General features: G+C 33.0%; 2 protein-coding genes and 1 long non-coding RNA gene across 3 annotated transcripts; 2 read left to right on the top strand and 1 right to left on the bottom strand.

Annotated features, from left to right (window-relative positions):
* The first annotated feature begins 1,493 nt into the window (after window positions 1–1,493).
* Window positions 1,494–4,623, top strand: LOC121130336 (uncharacterized). The gene is made up of 5 exons (XM_040726091.2): window positions 1,494–1,747; window positions 1,809–2,557; window positions 2,983–3,105; window positions 3,175–3,903; window positions 4,141–4,623. Exons 1-5 carry the CDS (start codon window positions 1,513–1,515, stop codon window positions 4,546–4,548), a joined length of 2,244 nt encoding a protein of 747 aa, XP_040582025.1. The 5' UTR covers window positions 1,494–1,512; the 3' UTR covers window positions 4,549–4,623.
* A 3,158-nt stretch (window positions 4,624–7,781) lies between these two features.
* wus (TM2 and DnaJ domain-containing protein wurst) lies at window positions 7,782–9,962 on the top strand. Its single transcript, XM_040725955.2, has 5 exons — window positions 7,782–8,243; window positions 8,308–8,420; window positions 8,484–8,829; window positions 9,041–9,404; window positions 9,469–9,962. Exons 1-5 carry the CDS (start codon window positions 8,126–8,128, stop codon window positions 9,566–9,568), a joined length of 1,041 nt encoding a protein of 346 aa, XP_040581889.1. The 5' UTR covers window positions 7,782–8,125; the 3' UTR covers window positions 9,569–9,962.
* A 1,439-nt stretch (window positions 9,963–11,401) lies between these two features.
* On the bottom strand, window positions 11,402–12,373 carry LOC121130197 (uncharacterized). The gene is made up of 2 exons (XR_005868621.2): window positions 11,887–12,373; window positions 11,402–11,812 (listed from the first exon to the last, which is right to left on the bottom strand). It is a non-coding gene; the product is annotated as an uncharacterized lncRNA (long non-coding RNA).
* Window positions 12,374–21,058: the final 8,685 nt, after the last annotated feature.

Here is a 21,058-nt window from a genome sequence, read left to right as displayed (position 1 = left end):
GACAATTTTGTACTTGGCCCCATTTAAAAGCAGACAAAAAGCTACAATGTGACCTATTTTTGTGCGATTAGAAATGCCCGAGCAACAAGCAAAACGGCAGAGGGTATGCAATCTCCTCCACGAACATGTCGATCCCAAGGAGCTGTTCTGAACAGGATAAAGGATCGCTTCTTGGCTATATCAAGAGATCAGGTCAAGGGAACCTTCAGGGCCAAACATCCAGCTCAGGTCATAGTCCTCGGCGTCGTGGCGTCTCACGGCAGCAAGATGCCTCCCTACTTCTTCCAAGCCAAAGAGAAAGTCAATAAAGACATCTAATATAAGGTCCTTTGGTACTTTGTCTTGTCATGGTTGAACAACATGTTCCCCCGGGACAACTATGTGTTTACCCAAGACTGCACTCCCGTTCAAACGTCCAAGAAGGTAAAGCATTTCTGCAAGTAGAAAATGGCTGCCTTCTGTCCGGGAGACTTCTACCCTTCGTCCACGCCCGATGTGAACTACCTGGACTTTGTTGTTTGGATCGACTTAGAGGGCGAGACGAACAAGAATTCTTACCCGAATGTCGATACCCTGAAGGCCGTGATCACGGATGAGTGGAACAACTTTTCCTCAGACTTCATCAAGGCCAGTTGTGCTTCTGTTTGTCCCCGTATTGAAGCCATCATTCAGAATGCAGGGGAACATATTGAATAAAAAGTGTAGAAAATTGTTAAATTACCAACTTTTGCTTCAAAAGTTTGCCATAAAAATGGCACCTTATAAAAATACAGAGAAGGGAAAACGGCTTTTAAAATTTTCTACATAATTTTCGAATCCTTACCCTGTATACAAATATACATACATATATATATGTATTTTTAGAGAAGGGATAAAATTATTGTTATGCATTTGTTTACACCCAGAGGACGTATCTTTTAATCCTAAAGATCAAAAGAACACAAAGGATAATCCTACAAAAAGATTGGTTTATAGATATGATATACCTACCAACATAAATACATAGATTTGTAAGAAATGAATTATATTGACGGTCATTTTCTAAGAGAGTCAATGATTGGACATATGTACATTGTATGTAACATATACATATGTCTAAAGACAGAGAAAAAAAAAGGAAGAGCTCTTTTGATTTAAAATATCATTATTCAATGAGAGATAATTATTATCTCCATAAATTTAAAAGTCAACTAAGTACATATATTCAGGAATGATTTATATTGAATGTAGACGTGCGTCAAGGTAAAGGGCGTTTCACAAGATGTACAATGGATCAAAATCCAGTTTTGAGCCTTCAACTCAGAGCCTAAAAGCTCCAAGTCTCTACTTTCCATCCAATATATGAAATAAGAGTCAAAATAATAACAATTATACTAAATAAACGTACAATGAAGGGGATCCGCATTGTATGAAACACAGGGTATAGCTTCTAGTTCCTTGATTTACGATCTACTGAAAGAGACTTAATAAATCCCGGAATATGTTTTCTTATAGTCATTAGAGATCAACAGAATGAGAAACACGGGTGTGTGGACTCTATTGATATATTTCCTGTTCAATATACTCAATGGAATAGATGCTGGAGACTACGGGAAATCAAGTGCGGCTCCACCTAACCCAAAGCCTGCTCCACCAAACCCAAAGCCTGCTCCACCAAACACAAAGCCTGCCCCATCCAAAGAGGTCGAAATTCCACCTTATGGGGATTTTAAAGATGATATTGATCGAGCAGGAGATACGAGCAAAGGTGCATACGTTTATATTTACTTGAACACTAAAAATGATCTCTTTTGAACGGTAAATTATAGCATGTAGATATGACGAGCCCTTTTGGTCGGATTGTGATGCCTTTGAACTGAAAAGATATCGGGTACTCCATTTGATTCATGGTGGTCGACAGTGTGAAGAGGTTAAAAATATCACAAAGCATTGTACACCCGGCGAATTCCCACCAGGCACGACTTGGCTGATTTCAGAGCATCGGAAATGCATTGCTGAATTGACCAGACTAAAGGCAATGATTGCTGACCTTGCTAAATATATTGAGGCTCTTCATGGCAAAGGAAAAATTCTCTTTGATGCGTATCTTGGACTCAAAAAGCATTTGGATGAACTAAAACAGACAATACAGTCTCTTCAAACCGAGGATCAACAGAAAAAGACGACGATTGCCAACGTAAGGGAAGAAATTGAAACATGGAAAGGTAAAGCAAGGGAACTTCAAGCTGAATTGGATGAACTCAGAACGAAATATCATGACTTGCAAGCTGAGCATAAGGAAGGCGGAGAAAAATTGAAGGAATGTTTTTCTGACAAATCTAGATGTTTGTCAGAGAATGATAGACTCAAGAAGAAAATACACGATGAAGAAGCCGAGAACTCAGAAATCAAACGACGTCTTCTTGAAGCCGCAAAGTACAAGGAGCAATTGAAGGAAGTAAAGTTTGCCATTGCCAAATTTGAGTATAAGGTTGAGAAACTCCAAGAAAACCTCGAGAAAGTAAAAGAAAAACTCTCTGACTGTAGATTGGATTTAATGTTCTTTGAGCATAAAGAGGTAATGTTTTGATTTATTAGGACTACCAATACAGGCACATAAGTAGCCCGTCAACACAAAAGTAAGCTAGAAGGATATTTCTCAAAATTGAGCGTGGATTGCATTTGTATTCGTATAGAAATGATCCTCCATTTCTATGAACAAATAATTCTTTTTGCCTCTTTTGGGTGTTTCACAAATGGAAGAGGCTGAAAAGTAGAGAATACGAAATTGATTGATTTTATTTAATATACTATGTTGGGACCAACATAGTTGTTTTTTTGGGGCGGGGGCATATTAGCTCGAACCACAAATTTGAATACAAAGTCTATAATTAACTCAAATAGGTCTATGAGCCATTCTCTTCTTGATTTTTTTCAAGATTCTTTTTATGTTGATGTACTACATATATAAGTTGGAAAATGATATTAGATATTACTTAATAGGTGATTGAAGATTCAAAGGATACAAAAGTTGACATGAACATGGAGATGTGGATTATTCATAATAAATCTAATAGCAAACATGAAGAAACACTCTTCACCATGCCCACGACAGAAAAACCAAAAGTGATTCAAAAAATATATATTTATTTTTAAACCCGTATAATTTTTTAAAAACATTTTTTAACGTTGTAGGAAACGAATATTAAAAAAGAGGCCAAATGCTTGATCACATACTATGGCTACACCAATGAGTCCTGTTGGTATCAAACTAAAGGACAGTCTTCCGAATATGAATACGCGGATTCTATGGGCCATCATTTAGTTGAGGCACACTGGAAATACTTTACAATAGATGTGGCAAATCAATATGACTGTGACCGAGCAGCACAATTACATTATGAGTTTCTATTGAACCGCTGTTCACCAAAGCATTATCTCCCAGTCATGAGTGTTTATAGACCAAACGGTCAATTAAAGGAATTACCAACCCACATATATCCGAAACCAAATATCCCTCAACCAGGACATCCATATCGATGCTGGATCACGTTTTTGGGTCCTCATGGTCACTGTGAGAGACATATGGACCGTTACGACTTATATAACGTAGACGATGGCCAAGATGGTTATATGGGTGCATCTCAATCAAAGAATACATGTCTGGATCGAGGGGCCTGGTGGACTAAATACTGTGAAAATCCTGCCATTTCCACATATGTTCCTGAAGGAGTTTCAAGCAATTGGAAAAATGAAGACATTCAACATGACTCCCACGGAGCAAAAATGTTTGAAAATTATAAGGCCATGACTAATAAAATCAATCCTGAGAGTATTAATCCGAATGATCTTCATAGACCTTCTCAAGAACTCCCCGAGGAATACGAAGATACTCCAGAGTATCGAAAATCATTACATCTCAAGGTATGAGTAAACCAGTTGGTACTCCTGGAACCAATGTGAATCTAGAGCTCATTTTTGGGGGGAAAAAAGATATAATAATAACAGTCTAAAGCTCTGTAATTTTGGTGTTGACAAAATGCCACGTCATTTTTAAGCTCCTCCCTATATTCTATAAATTGGTTCCGGTTTGAGTAAAGCCTATATACCCCCCACCCCAATAATTTTGTTTCAACTCCATTCCTTCCTTCCTTAATTTAGGGCAAAGAGAGAGAAGAGATATTAGAAAGTTTAAGAAAACGACTTGGTATGACAAGAAAGGATAGCTACAAACAAGTTAAATGGCATGGAGGAGAACCTCCACCTCTCAACACAGGCGGCAATAAGTCTTCTTCCTCCTCATCAACATCCAAGTCCTCTGCCTCATCTGGATCCTCCTCCTCCTCCGCTATGTCAAGTTCTAACAAGGATTCTCATACATCAGAATCAGAAAAATCTTCATCAAGTTCATTGAAATCGGGTTCTAGTTCATCGTTGGATAAAGGTTCAAGTTCACTTTCTGGCTCTATTTCATCAAGCAGTTCTGGAGCATCTAGTAGTGATTCTAAATCAGCCATAAAGTCAAGTTCTTTTGGCTCATTTTCAGGATCTTCTTCCGGAGGCTACTAAGAGTTTTAAAAAAAATGTTGATTGAAATGTTTCTATATTTTAAGTTTAATTTAGATGAATAAATATTGAATTTAGGATCTGATCTTTTTTTGTGTATGTGTCTCAACCATTCCTCTAAATAGACAAAGGACAAAAAACCTCTTCCTTCCCCTGAAAAAAATAAAATAAAAGTAGGTTGTTTGCAAATGTCTGACTCAACCTTATTTAGTTGTAAGATGATCACTTCCCTTTCCCTTGGTAGGAATTCCTCTGTTTTCGATCCTCAGTCCTACTACGAGTAAAACAGGGATTACAAAACTTTCGAAACACTAATAGAATACAAGTAGAGTAATAAAAGACAAATTGGTCTGTGTAGATCCTACAAATACTGTTTTTTAATAGTCTCATCTTCCTAAAACTTTAGTCTACCCCGATATTTTTAATGAACTGTTGATCACGTCAATTGAGGTGTCCAATGAGCAAACATAGACGTCATACAAAGTTTTAAAACTACTCATTTCGATGAGAAAACTATAAATTTTCGATCCATAGCTCGAGACTAATATTTGGTATACATGTCAATTTTTACCGTCAAATTTCATTTTTTACAATCAAACTTAAATATAATTCTAGGGCATATTTTATTTTATACATCTCTGAAAATTAGCAATAGATAACACCAATATCTCAAATAATAATATTGTACTTGTCTCACTTTTACTCCAGACCAGTGTCAGTGGAGCCATTTGGGCCATTGACCACTTCACTTTTTTAGGCTAAGTATTATATTTCTATAATAAAGTTGTAAATCCCCCCCCCCACATTCCGGCGACGTTGTTCCAAATCTTCGATACGCATATTGCAATTTTGAAGTAAATCAATTAATTCTAAGAGGATTTATATCCCCCTGAATTTCGAGGATCCTTCGAAAAGGGCCCGAGTTTGAAGAGATTCCAAACAGACCCTTGTGCTCTTACAACTCTAAAATTTCAGACATAGTTTTTATTTTGTTGCGATAAACACCTTGATCAAAAATTCAATATTGGTGATGATCTTGTCGTAAATTTCTTATAAGTGTGTATACTTGACATGGAATATGCATATGGAGATACAGCAGAGCCCGGCCAAGGTGTAAACGCTTCATATTGATATTTATCTATAATTAATATTATAATTAGGCTGATGCTCCGACTTTGTCTTTAATTGGTAATGTGTATGGACCTGATGCAAATATCTGTGAAATTTCATTAAAATATATTAATATTTTCATCAAGTAACAAAAAGTTATAAATAATCCTTTTTTGGGGTGTTTTTAGTATATGTAACAATTTTTTTCAATATATATTTTAGGTTGGTTCGAAAATATTTATATTTTTTTTATCGAAAAATAGCCTCACGCTACAAAAATAAAAAGTGGATGAGAGTTTCAAAAAAGGCCAATCTTTACTTCAATGGATGTTCACTAATGAATCATTAGTAATGATATATTTGTTCATTCATATGGAATGTTTTTATGTTACGTCACCGTAGTTGATATTTATCCCTCTATTGCCTAGTTTTGTTATATATTTGAACCTAAAATGTATTTAAAAAATGTCATTACATCGTTATACAATCCAAATTTCTATGTAGTATGTGGAAATTAACTATTAGAATGAACATTTTTATCTTAAATTATCCTACTTTTCTCGTTCCGGATCTATTAATTAAGCAAAACTTTAATAAATATTACAATTTTATTCATTAAAATTCGTCTCAATCAAATCTCAAATCTTTTCAAAAATTTCAAGTACATCTATCCAAAATATGTTTTTTTTTTAAAATAATTAAATAACCTTTAAAATTTTAAAAAGTTGTGACATTAGATAAGAACACTGTCCCAATACAGAAAATTTATTATAAAGGTTGAGTGAAAAGATGGAGAAATGTTTCGTTTTTTATATAAGTAAACACGTAATTTATAGACGATATAAATTGCGTTTTAAAATGATTGCATCCACTTTTTCATTATTCCAATTAAATAGAAAGTATTCTTTGCCCAGTTTTTGATTGAATAAGTTACTAACTATTTGAACAACGTCCCCATAAGTTTTTGATAAACATTTGCACTCCCACAAGATATAATCTATTGTTTTCTTTATACACATTAATGGAAGAAGCAAATTCCACTTTCATCATTAAAATACTTAGATAGTTTAAATACAGAATACTTGAGGAGGCTACTCTTTTCTTGGCGTAAAAAAGTCTTGATACTTTCTTGGGAACGTCTTTTAATGCTCCGTCGTTATAAAAATGTCCATATGGGTAAATGCACATTATATACACTTTTGAAAAAGTATGTACTTGTAAAACATCCTTTTATTCTCAAAGGAATGAAAGGTACCTCTTCTAAACTATTCCTTTCTCAAATAGGCAAAATAAAAGACACAAGCCATTTTATTCACCAGACAATCTGTCAAGTTAGCATCCATTTTATTATATGAATTTTGAGTAAGCAAGCCGTTGATATATATACAGCCTTTAGTTGCCATCTCATATCGTAAAGATACCTCAAACTTTCATGCCATTTCAGTAGGACCAGTACTAAAGTTTTTAATACGTTTGGAGTATACTGTATTAAGTCTTCAATATGACCATAGATGAAATTCTTCCTTTTTCTCATCTTATCCAATAGAAATTCATAATTTCCATAGATAAACGAAGTAAAAGGATTATGGACTCTTTAGTAGTTTATATTATTACTTTTTTTGCTAGTAGTTTCAAGTGAGAATTTTCGATGCATTACATTGTTGAACCGGTAAGACGGAAAATGTATCTTACTTTAAGAATAATATAAGATGTAGCATAATTAATAAAAAAATGGAGCTCAACGGAAGGAATAAACGATTTTTGAAAATAATATACAACAAAAAAATAACAATCAAATTCTTATTAATAAATTATAATTGTAATAAGTACATCACTTAATAATTTATTGAATAACAAATAATTCAATCTTATCAATTTGAGCTCGAAAAATATTATTACATCTCTATACCCATGAGCCGTATTCCCTATTATTATCTTAAGAAATACATTTGAATAATAAAATATTCAGTTAAAAATCATATTAGTCGTTCAAGAATAATTTCTCATTAATAAAAATTAAAATGATATTTTTTATCATACCAGGTTGCGTGATTTAGCCAGTGCACCTCCCTATAGCAATATAAACTCTCTGTTTATAATGTCAATATTTTTTTTACAAATACGTCAATGACGTCACTATGGTAGAAATTTTCATGATGGAATTCCATGACTCAATTGAGTCATTATGTATATTTTCCCCGTTGGATGGAGTCCTGACTGACACTTAAATATGATTGCTATTATTAATTATGTTCGGATTCAAATTTGATTGATCTTTCAAATCATGCATAAAGTATGTTATGTGACGTGTTGTTTTTTTTTCTTTCTTATCATTTTCTCAAACTTCAAAAAAAAAAAATATATATATATATTATTTACCTGGAATCCTCGCATATACCGCACGTTTATATAGTTATGTAGAGGCAGCATAGCTTCTTGTAAAGAAATGCGATTTTAATTAATATAAGACATGGGTTCTAAAAGCTTGTGTATCTCTTATTTTTTATGGCTAATTGGTGGATGGTTGGGTTTACATCACTTTTATCTGAAACGTTATAAACAATCATTCATATGGTTTTGTTTACCGGGTAGGTTTTAAAGTTTTATGATCTATTTATCATATATAACATTTCTAATGATACACATTGACAGGTGGTTTCTTTGGATTGGGATGGATTCGAGATCTATGGAGAATTCCAACCTATGTTCGAGAGGCCAATCAATCCCCGGACCATACCTATGAAACAAAAAAACCACCAATACGTGTAAGACCAATCCAATTCTGTATCATGAATATATATATTTTTAATAACTTCAATGTAATTTAGATTGGACGAATCATAGGACAAATGATTGTTGGAAATGCATTTGGAGTACTCATTCATTTAGCTATTCCAGAAGAGGGGGAAATCGGTATTGATCTTTCACCATTGAGGCATGTTTTAACTCCTATCTTTGTTGCGTTCGGGATATGGATGGTTGGTAATATTGGAAAGGAAAAGGGATCCATCTTTCCTACTCTGATTGCCTGTTACTTAGTAGTTTTCTTTATACCCATATTTGTGATGACATTGATTGGTGTTATAATATTCCAAATATTCTCCAGAAATTGGCGGCTTCCTGAAGAGGAGTCTAAATCGAGAGTTAAATCAACTGTTGTCCTAATTATTTTAGGTACTTAAGATTATATGTCAGGGGTGTCAAACTTCACTTGAGCCAGTCTCATCTAAATTTGCCTAGACCAGTCGAAAAAACTAATTTTTGTTAGTTTATTACTACATTTAACAATGTAGATTTATCCCCAAACTGAATATCAAGTCCTGATCATATGTTTGACACCTCTGTTCTACGTGTTCATCTATAATAAGTGCGGATTTTTATTTAGGACTGATCTATTTGGGTCTCATTTTCTCATTCCTATATTTCAACTTCACTGTGATGACTGCTGCTGGTGATGAAATCAAGTTTCGACACGCTATTAAAAACTTTTTGAAGTCTCCAGCCGTGCAGGAATTCTCTAAAAATCTTCGTAAACTCTTCCAACATATGCTGGAGTTTGGTTTCTTTTCTACTGCGCAACAACTTATGGATTCCTTGGATCCACTAGGAGAAAAAAATTCCCTGAAGGTTTTAGATCTTCCTCTAAACGCTACGCAGTCAGAAATAAAATCAAAATATAAAGCTTTGTCGAGGATATGGCATCCGGATAAATTTATTAATACCAAGGAAAAGGATACAGCTCATTCTAAGTATTAATATTTTTCGTAGACATTTATAAATATTTGACACGGGAGTTTAACGCATTCTTTTTAGGTTTATTGCTATTCAAGAGGCATATGAAAAGCTCTCCAGCATCAAGAAACAGCGATCTATTAAAATAAAGAATTCCCGTCATTTGGATGACGAACTGTGATCCCTAATTATTGAGTTCAGACGATATTTTTAAACTTATATGTTGTGCACAAGTTGCAACTTGTGAAGCCAAATTGGTTAAGCTTTTGCAATCAAGGAATGAGATGAAGCATTTTAAATAATACATTTACTTGTAATAATTATATTGCAATGATAGAAGTTATATGTAGTCTTTGACTGAATAATTAATCATAGTTCCATGGCACACTAATTAATTCATAGTTCTGCAATATATATCACTTGTTTTAGCTTCAAATCATAATTGAAAAGGTTGATGTTGTAAACAAAGAAGATATTGACTGCACATCCAAATATCATCTTGTACAAATTACAACTTGTACTCAACGAATTTTTTTAATAAAAGTGTATTTATTCTAAATATAACAAAATACTTATTTGTTTGACTTTGTTATTTTGAAATTAATATTGAAGTTATTTTTTATGAATCTCAAGTTGGTCATCGTCCATAACGGATACCTACAAATTATGTTTAATCCATTGTATTTAGACCACATCAGATATTTGGATGTGAACATAGCAATTTATTAATGGTTAAGAAACCACAAAAATTAATTTATTATTCATTGTTGATATTTAATTTTTTTTAAAGCGTTATTGTTAAAAACTAATATATCTTTGAGAAGGATTTCTTCATTGCAAAGAAAGTTTACTAAGACTTTCTTTATAGGAATATTCGTCTTCTAAATGCCAATTCGTACGAAATCTGTCATATTTTAGAAATAATTTTCGGAGTGCCTATAAACCTATCATTTTGAATAGATGTCAATCAAACATTAATGATTACTTGATGTACGATTGCTCAAGTAGTTATAAACGAGCGTTAGTACTCAGATTTATTCGACGTCGACGAAGAGACTAACTTTGCTTTACTGCTATAGATTTGCTTTATTAAAAGAACATTTGCACTGACGTAATACATTTCATCATAATAGAAGAAGACGCATGTTTACTTGGTACAATAAATAAATTTCCATTACATCTTCATCAAATGGCCTTCAAAAAAATTGTATAACGATTCAATAACATTTTTTTTATTACATTTTAGGGTCAGATATATGGTTTTATTTAATTTGTGCCTAACATTTTAGCCCCCTACATTTGGGCATTGGTAATGTTTTCTCGAGGAAATTTTGTCGCATGACATCTTCGCCGCCTTTCCATATTATCGATTCGAACTTTACTCATGTACTGTTTATAATTTATAAGAAGAATGAGTAAGGAATTATGGATATGAGATGATTAGTCTATTTTGAATGGACTTATTGACTTGTGGCACTTCAATGAATCATGGTTGAGGATTGAAGAAATAGAAGAAGCTCTATCGATAGAACGAAAAGAATATTTATTGATGAATTATAGGATTAATAGCTCTTGTCCGTTGATGGTGGGTAGCCTTTTATTTTCCTACCATCATCTACTTTTACTTCAACGAGATTAAATAGCTCACGAAGGTGCATCTCTTTTCTTGGATTTGTCTTATTTTGCATTTTTTATTTATGTGTCATCTATTTAGAAAGAGTTTATAGATCAGCTCTGGAGGAGCCAATAGTTTGTTTTATGTCTAATTTTTTATTCTCAAGTGATTAGTTATAACTATTATAAATTAAATATTTTAATAGGAAGATTATATATATTGTTTACATGATTAAAATAAAAAGACCCATAACCTACATAGACTTAACTGAATTTAAAATGTTTGAAGATTCGAGGGAGCGAGAATGTAAGCGACAAAATTACAGATCACAATTCACCCGCCCTCTTCCAGACACTACAACCATAAAGGAATAAAATAAGATACTTAATGTCGTATATGTAATATAAAAAAGTAAAATATGTTTATTAGGATTATCACAACATGATTAAGCATTTGGATAAATGGAGCGACACATTTTTAATTTAGATATGCTTTTCATATGCTTAGAACGATTTTCATTCATTAAAGACCGAAATACTTCGCTGTTCTCTAAGAATTAGGACAAAAGAAGAGATTTGAGATACTTTATCCGTAACAAGAGATGCTCGATTTCTGATATATACGGGATTGATGATGTGATGAAAATTTATCCTAAGAAGCGAACCAAACCAAGTTAACCTTCATACGAGAGTATAGAGTGGATTCCTTCTTAGAGTTGGAATCCATTCATCTCTAAATAACAATCAATATATTCAGGCGTTGAAACTCTGACGGGATCCATTCACTTTGAGATTCAGATATTATAAGGCTCTGGATGTGAAATATAAAGTAAGATATGTTAACTACAAATACTAATAGGTGCTACAACAGTTTGAAGTTACTACCATAAACTAAAAGTATATAAAAACAACACATTTTAATCATTCTAAGAGAGATAAATTTGATTTTTAGATCTTAAAAACATTCTTCAATCATTAAACTGGAAGAACTGGACTTCTAGGTTCTCCAACAGTTAGGACCAAAAGAAGATAGAGGAAATTGTAGGAATAGACTTATAACTTGACTATCCATCTCAAGAGAAGTTCGGATTCCAAATTCTACGAGGGACAAAATTACCAGGCTTCATAAGGGATTGGGGTCGACTCCTTCCTTGAGACAGAGAATCCAGACCCCTGAAATTTCAGGTGCCTTGTATTTCTCAATAGATAATATATTATGTTAATGCTTGTTCGTCAATCTTTAAGTAATTGGAGAATGAAGTGATGAATTACTGATTAGCACTTCTTCCATTCGAACCACGGTCGTATTTGTGTATTTTTCTTTTATCTATATACATATACATACAAATATATACTATATATATTTGTAATAGGTTTGGTTATATCAGTTTCAATGAATCTAGCAACTTTTGCCACATAGACATTTTTCCTAACATTTCTTTCTTGAAATATCAGTTCAAACGAATCTAGCCATTTTTTCCACATAGACAATTTTCCTTTGTTTCCTCTTACCATTCTTTAAACTGCCATTTTTTCTTTGTGATATCAGTTTAAACGAATCTAGCCATTTTTTCCAGATAGACAATTTTCTATGTTTTCTCCTGCCATTTTTTCCATGTAGACACTTTTCCTTTTTTTCTTCTCTCATTTTTTCCTTGAGATATCACACGTCGTTAGATTTTTTGTATCACGCAACCTTTCCTCGGGAAAGAAACCGAAAAAAGGGACGAAGTCATCTGGTAGTAGGCCAAATAATTCAATCATACCAACTGCTATATATCTCTTATATACTATCATGTATCACCATCATACTATTTCTTCAACTTTTTAAGATTATATATATTTTGACATATTAAAATCTACATAGTATTTTATTCGATAATGTATTATAATATTGCTTAGTAATATTCAATTGAAAGCAGAGTTGGGCAAGTTAATTCAATTTAACTTAACTAATTTAATTAATATTGAACTTAACTATTTAATATTTAAACAGCCTTATTTTAACTTCAACTTAAATAGTTAATTTTTAGTTTATCAATTATTATTTATTTTGTTATTATTAGTTGAAATCTCTCAATGGACTAACTTAAATAGTTCTTTTTTTATATTGAAATTAACTTTAATTTAACCAAGGCTGGGTGAGTTAATTTAATTTAAATTAAAAATAGTTTTAAAAAAATGAAGATTGACGTTAACTTAACTAGTTTATTTTCATAGAAATCGAGATTAGAGTAACTTCATGGCTAGATCCTTTTAAACTGATCACAATGTTGTCTCGCTAACACAAAGATACCCCATTTATTTTGTAGTCAGCTGTCGATTCCCTCATCTCTCTTGATAAGTCATGTCTATTTCATAACATATTCTTTTTTATAAATAAATAAAGTAATAAATTATTCTATAGATATGCTCCGTTTCTCAAAGAACGGGGATACAATTTGTTGTTTCTCCCTCGTCGAGAATATAATCGATATTTCAGCTGTTGTAGTTACAATTTCTTATTTATCATTCGTCGATAATATATGTAGGAGTTCGACTTGCTTAGATAATATTAATTATTCATCATAGTACCTAGTATTCTTTTTCTTGTTTTTTTTCTTTTTATTTTCTTAAAAAGGAATGATCATTCTTACTCAGTTAGAATAAAGATATTTAAATCTTAACATTGGTGACCCCGACATGATATGATGCCTCCTGAAAAATATCATTCTGATGGTCAAGACCATGCGGAAAATGTCCCTCAGATCCAACAAAAGTACGTAGCGGAAGAGGTCAGCTTCTTAACTCTTGCAGTAGCATAAATACGTCTTCCAAAATTCTTGTACTTTGTATTCTTTTTTTTCTTTTATTTCATATAAAGGAATGATGATTTTTTTTACTCAGTTAGAATAAAGATATTTAAATATAATATATATTTCAGATGTTGTAGTTACCACAAAAGACCGCTAAGGACAGGTGTAGCATGGAATGTGTACTCTCATAAAAAAGTACTCTCCCGTACAAATCCCATTTTGGGATAACTACTCCCCCGTACTTATCCCATATTGGATTTGTCGCCTCTTACAAAATAAGTACTCCCCCCTTAATGAAATAACTACAACCATTTTCCTTTATCTAGTTAGTACACCTCCTGGAATGAATGGCTACTCCCTTGCAAATTATGGATTTGAAATAGAATGGACAAAAAGTGGATGGACAGAAAAAAAGGAAGTGAGGTTAACTGTTTATATATCAGGCATCTTAAATCGTATATATTTATACTTCAGTTTATGAATAGGTTTTCAATGACAATTTAATGATTTACATAACTCCTTTGATATAATCGAAATGATTTCTGTTGGTATGTTGTAGATATATAGCAACTTCTTCACAATGATTTGAATCACTTAGGCAAACTGAACGATTCAGGATGTGTTTTCTAAAACAAGGCACAATCATCTGACTGCAACCACAGCATTATATCTGTGTTAATCAAATAAGCAGCTGCAAATAGCTCAACATATGTTGACATTCATTGGGTAACGCCATTCTACAAAGATTTTCTTCAACGTTATACATGGTTCTTTAATTCTTCCGTTTCTGTCATTAAATGGCTAACAATAGCCTGTCTAATTTCGATATGTGAGGACTGCGCCCCAGTTATAGTGAACGATATTCTCCTATAAAAATAATGAAATGTTTTTTTGGTTTAATTCACATTGAATAGACCAGTTAAGCCTTTATTGGTCCATCTGTCCCATAATGAGCTTGTGTAAAATACGTACTAAAAGAAACAATTGCCATCACCAATTCATCATTTTCATTTTAAGTGTTGCAGGTTGGATGAGTAAACATAATTTTGTTCTTGGGTGATGAATGCTCTAAACAGTTAGCTCTAATTAAGCAGCCTTTCATTTTACCAATAATCAGTAACAGGGTTGTAATTCTTCTTGACTTGTATATCATCTTCAACTGTCTCTATTTCATTTGTTTCCTCTAAGTTTGAGGACTTCCTTGGGAGATACAAAGAATGGCTTTATATTAGAAATCTTTTGCTTTGTCTTCATTATTTCTCTTTTTGTATTTTTCAGGATACAAACTTTGTTGTCGTGAATCTTTAAAATAAAGCAGGGCCCCTTGAAAGGTAAAGCTGTTTTACCACCTTTCCTGTCCTTTCTGTACATGTCTTTCAAAACTTGCTGCCCTTCTGAAAGGGATGAATCAGTCAGTCATGGTTATTGTTCGTATATAGTTTTTTGAGTTGCATGTGCAAGCTTGATATTATTGTATGCTGTATCAAATAGTTTTATCTTTATATTAATCATAATTTCCTCCACTTTCGTCACTTCATCCTCATTATACTCACTGATTTCTTCCTCATCGTTTCCATAAACAAAATTGGAATCGTTATCAGTCATGGCACTACCATCTAAATGATTGGAAAAATCTACAGACAATATTGGCTGTCTCCCATACATGAGAAAAAAGGCTGTCAACAACTCTGTGGATACAATGTTGACAAACTCTCTTCCTTGATCATTAATTTGAATTTTCAAACATGAGTGACGATAAATTAATTTAAATAAAAAGCTTGCAATTGAAATCTTATCTCTCAAGGGCTCTCCTTCAGTCCATTTTGAAAAATAATCAATGGCCAGTGCATACAAAGTAACGATATCCGTCACATTCAGGAACTAATGCTAAATCAGTTCCAATCTGTTCCATTATTGCTTTTGGAACAGGAACATTCTTTAATTGAGGTTTCCCTTGCCTCCATTTATGATTAACCTTCTGCCACATGCAATAGAATTTACAATATTCTTTAATATCAGAATCCATTATACGCCAATAAAATGTTATGTTTAAAATATTCGTCATAGCCGTTACTCCCAATGCCCACTCATACTTTGACTCTCAATACTGTTTCCCAGACTTTTATGAACCCAACGAATTACTCTTTCCTATTCAGTTGCTGTAAATAAAACTCGTAACAAAACCTGGGGTGATATGGGACTGATTAAGAAACGGTGTTATGCTGAAAAAAGTTAGGTTTAACTTACTTTAACTTTCCCTCCAGTTTCGTCATAGTTATCTTTCTTGTAGAAAAGTTCTTGGTCCATAAGAACAAAGGGTCTACATGCCTTTCGGAAGATGGCTTTTCCCCCTTTGTTTAATACAGATAAGGGCCATACACCCTTCAGGAGATATTGATGAATAAATTCAAATGACGCAACTGGCATTATCAACACTTATGGATTGTGACTAAATTTGATAATGCATTTTTTAGGTATGTTACAAAGTCTGAAAAAAGTCAAAATATGAATTTGAAAAGGGGGTCTTACGTTTTTTATGAAGTGTTTCGTACCATAAATACCTCAATTATTAAAATCTATTGGCTATTCACTGAGAAATACGGAGATTTGTGGTCGAGAATCTTATCCATCTTCTCCTTGAATTGCACGAACTAATAGCTGGTTTCAAAAGACTGGCATATTAAATATGACACACTGATTTTGTAATTATTCTCTCACTTAAATTATGTCCTTCTACATTTAGGGATGTCGTAGTTTGAATCACGAAACCTACACTTTCCTTGATTTGAATTGTACGAGGTTCAGTGATCGGAAAAGAATGAGTATAACAAAAACATAGCATCTACAAATTTTAAATTCTCATTAAAACTGATGCTCTTAATCAATTTATATATTTTTTTCACTAATGAATAGAAAAATATTCAAGCTTCCTTACATTTAAAATAACAAAATTTTCCATTAATTAGAAAGGTCATTTTTGGCCCAAAAATAATGAAGCCAATTTAAAGATAAAGAAATAGCCATTTTATTTATTACTGACAACAAACTTCGTAATCTCATAGAAACGGATTCCGTCAATCAATTTGTATATTTTTTTTACTAATGAATAGATAAATATTTAAGCTTTGTTACGTCTTTTTAAAAATTTTCTCTGTCAACTAGAAGGAGTGATTTCTTGCCTGAAGTTGCCAAGAAAAATCTACAGTTCAGTACATCCTCTTTTCATTAGCGATTAAAAACTATTTAATCTTATAAAAACTGATGCCCCCCAATCAATTTATATATTTTTTTACTAGAATTTTTTAATAGAAAAATGTTCAAGCTTCTTTACGTTTAAAAAATAATACTCTATTAATTAGAAGGGTAATTTTTAATCCAAAATGTCAAAGCCATTTCATAAGTCATTTTAGTTTTTGGATTGAAGCTGTATTGCGACTTTTTCTTGAATTTTTGCAATGCCAATATTTTTTAAACCCTCTAGAATATTATTAGGGAATTTTGTTTTTATGTCTTTAAGAAACATTCATCAAATTTATGATTTAAAAGATGCACATATTTATGGCGTTTTATGCGTCACGAAACTTCTTATCGATCAGCAGTTCAAGCAACTTAATACGTGGGGGAGAAAAAGGATTACTGCACACCCTCTTTTGTGACTTACCTACATTTTTAAAAATAATTTCAATCATATAAATATAGAGTAATAATTTCACAAGATACTTTTCCCATTGGGGATTTAAACAGGGGAATACTTATGAAATATGGGATTTGTACGGGGTACTTATTTACGGGGAGTTACTATCCCATATGACACCCCTCCTAGGACTCACAAATTTTATCAACTTTAGTCCTTTTAGTTTTTAGACCGATTTTACACTAATTCAAAAAAAAGGGACTAGCGACTTGACTTGATCTTACAATAAAATACTCTAAACCAGTGGATCTTAACCTTGGTTCGATCGAATCCAAGGTGATCGGTGAGACACTTTTCATGGGTTCGACAAGCTCCACGCATCCACTCACGTGACTATCAATCAAGGCTACTTGCTTTCATAGAAAATGTACCGCAACAGCGTCGCATCACTCAGAGAGGGGGATATCTACATGAAAAGGCAACGGGGGTGGACCCGCTGTGAGTTTCAAAAAAAGTTTCTTCTTCGTCTTAGATTATAAATATTTAGTTGCTAAGTTAAAAGGTTTTACAAAAAAAAAAACACCCTATTCGTGTTATTTGTTAAGTTACACTCCGATTATCCGAATTTGCTGTATGTGATCAGGCCACATTGCTAAGCTTTGATATCTGTGATGTAGGGAACTTTGTGCACTCAGTAGTAAATTTTGTCTCCAGTGATTGTACGTAATTGGTAGTATGTCGAGCAAAAATAAAAAGTGATCTTACGAATACGTACAATATGGATTCACGTGTATTAAGATACCAGATAGGAGTCAGCAAAATCATTGCATGATTTGCACTGCCAAGTTGAGCAATTATAGTATAGGAACAGCAAAACTAAAGAAACACTTCCTATTTCTACATGGAGATGGGAAATACGAGAACTCGAGAACTCAACACATGCGGAATTCAAGGTGAAGTGAGCAAGATTTGATAAATAGGCTAATCTGCTTGTTCTTGGCTTTGTACCCATGGACAAACCAATACTCACAGCATCGTACGAAATTGCCTACTTCGTTGCAAAGTAGGGCAAACCATCCACCATTCGTGTAACACTTGTAAAACCAGCTGTGTTAAAGATTGCAATAAAATACTGGAAAAGCTGCTGAAGAAAAGTTTTCTGTAATTCCTCTCTCAAATGACACTATCGGCAGAAAGAATCCGAGGCATGAACATTGAGCAAGGATATCTTGCTTAAGTAGTTGCAGATCTTATTTCAAGCCTTGCAAAAATTCTTTTAAGAACACTGACATTTTTAATCTAAGCTGGCTTATTGTAAGAAGACGGGATAAAGGAAGATTTTTTATTTTGTAAGCCTCTTACTACAACAACAACCAAGGCAGTCGATGTGAAGAAACTCGTGGATGACTTCTTCAGAGACAATAATCTTTCGTGGAATATATAACTCATTGAGTTATGTTTTTGTGTCAAATTCATGTTTGGTTGGTTTTGTTCTTTGAGCACAATAGTTTTTGCTTGCAACTGATACATGCTTCATTTTGTGCACTGATAAATATATACCTATGTTCTGAGGAAATCATATTTTATTTTTCATATAACGAGGGGATTCGATGAATGTAGTGATGAATCGCTTGCAGGCCTCAGTACAAAAATTAAAAATAATCGGATGACTCAAGGAAAATATTTAAGGACTTGGACTTTAGAACAAAGAATTGTGACTCAACTTGGGCTTGTAATACAAGGAATTTTTCCCATCTTTTCCATAGGTTTTTTTTAGACATGTTGTTTATCTAATAAGTTTCCTTAATCAATTTTTATACAAAATCCTTGTACAACAAAGTCTCAAGTCCTGGAGGGAATACTGTTTTTTCCATCCTTACGATTGTAAATCGTTTGCTATTGATAAGGTTAGGTGCAAAAAAGAATACTCTGCAAGAGATCAACCATGCTTTAAATATCACTGAAGACATCGACTTTGTACGCACCGCATACTCAAGGTTATCTCATCTTGGAAAATTAGATAAAAACTTTAACCTTGCGGTAGCAAATGCTATATTTATATCTAATTCATCTGAAATAAATTAGACATTTATGCACGATGTATGTATTTAATGGGTTCAACCAAAATAATAAATGATTGGGTCTCTTATCAAACTAACGAAAAAATATATCGAAAAACGAAGGGCTATTGGGAGAGTTAATTTTTAAAGGTCGTTTTTGATTACAAACATGCCAAGTTGAGAAAATCCGGCAAGTGTTTCAAAAGGTTTAAAAAGAAGCGTTCTTTATTGAATTTATATGAAAAGTATTTAAAATATAAGCACGGCGTTATCTCGCGAACGCATAAATATATACATTTTGTTGTCAGTTGTCGATGTTTTGTCCCCCCTCCTAACTAGTGATTTGATCTGTTGAATTCGAACTATTTATGTTTAAACTGTGAACATTTCCAACAATTACTGAGTAATAATTTCCTATTTGGGAAGAATACTCTAATTTACAATTAATTAATGTTCTTTCTTCTATTTCTTTTTGGAGGAAAGGAGGTTGCGTGATACAATTGAAGGGTAAAACGTATAAGAATATTTCAAAAAATTTATCTCCCTCCGACAAGAATATCAAATTACACAATAATGCCTTTAATTGATAGTAAATGAAACACTTCTCCAACAAAAAGTAATGATCATTCAAAAAAGTATAAATAATAAATCAATTTCCATAGGGGTTCCGTGTTATGTTAGAAGTAGGAAGTATCCTTGAATATATAAAACATTTGCAGAATATGTCTATAACTCATTATTTTTGTAGAAGAAGAGGAGTATTTTTTACAACTCAATATAGTATAGAGTTGTAAAAAATATGAGTTGACTAAAACGCATACAAATTTCATTCATTTTAACTGAACGTTTTTTTACAACTCTAAAGCGAGTCGTAAATTATAAATCTGAATACTTTGAATTTTAAACTTGAACAAAATACAATTTATTAATTAACAAAATTAATGCTATAAATAGATGCATATCTGAGCTCAATTAATCATTAATGTAGCCGCCCTTAGCTGTAATTATGACTTCCAGGTTGGGGGGAAGGCTTAACACTCACTGCGGATGTAGTCCTCTATTATAGCGTCTCCCTGCTGGCTGACAGTGGCTTTGAGGGCCTCAGTATTTATATAACAGACAGTTCAAGCATTCCCTTCGGCATGCACTATAAATGTGTTGGATGGCGTCAGAGCTGTAGTGGGCCCAAAATTGTCAAAAAAGAGTTAAAAAGAGTTTTGCATCGGAGGAAATGGGGTTCTTTAATTAATGGTATCAAAAGTGACCTCTTCACCCTGACACACACTTTATTGATAGCTCTCTGGACAGTCTGGTGGTAAATCCCAAGATATCTTGCTTCTGCCCTTTATCGACTTGAGGAGATTAGCCTGGGATGTTTTATTTTATTCATCCAGGCCCAGTTGGCCCTTTTTAACAGAGCCCTTCTTCCTCTCCAACGTTTCAGACTTGCTGACAGCGTAGACGGTGGTTCTGAAGACGTCCAACTTCTTGGAGTACCCGAATGGAAATTCGTTGATCACGTTCAAATGTCATTTTATCGACTCGTACGTAATCCGAGAGCTCAGATA

Source organism: Lepeophtheirus salmonis, chromosome Z (assembly GCF_016086655.4).
Source record: "Lepeophtheirus salmonis chromosome Z, UVic_Lsal_1.4, whole genome shotgun sequence".
In the NCBI taxonomy this organism is placed as follows: Eukaryota; Metazoa; Arthropoda; class Copepoda; order Siphonostomatoida; family Caligidae; genus Lepeophtheirus; species Lepeophtheirus salmonis.
Note: the sequence above shows the minus strand (reverse complement) of the source record. Positions and strands in the feature narration are given on the sequence as shown.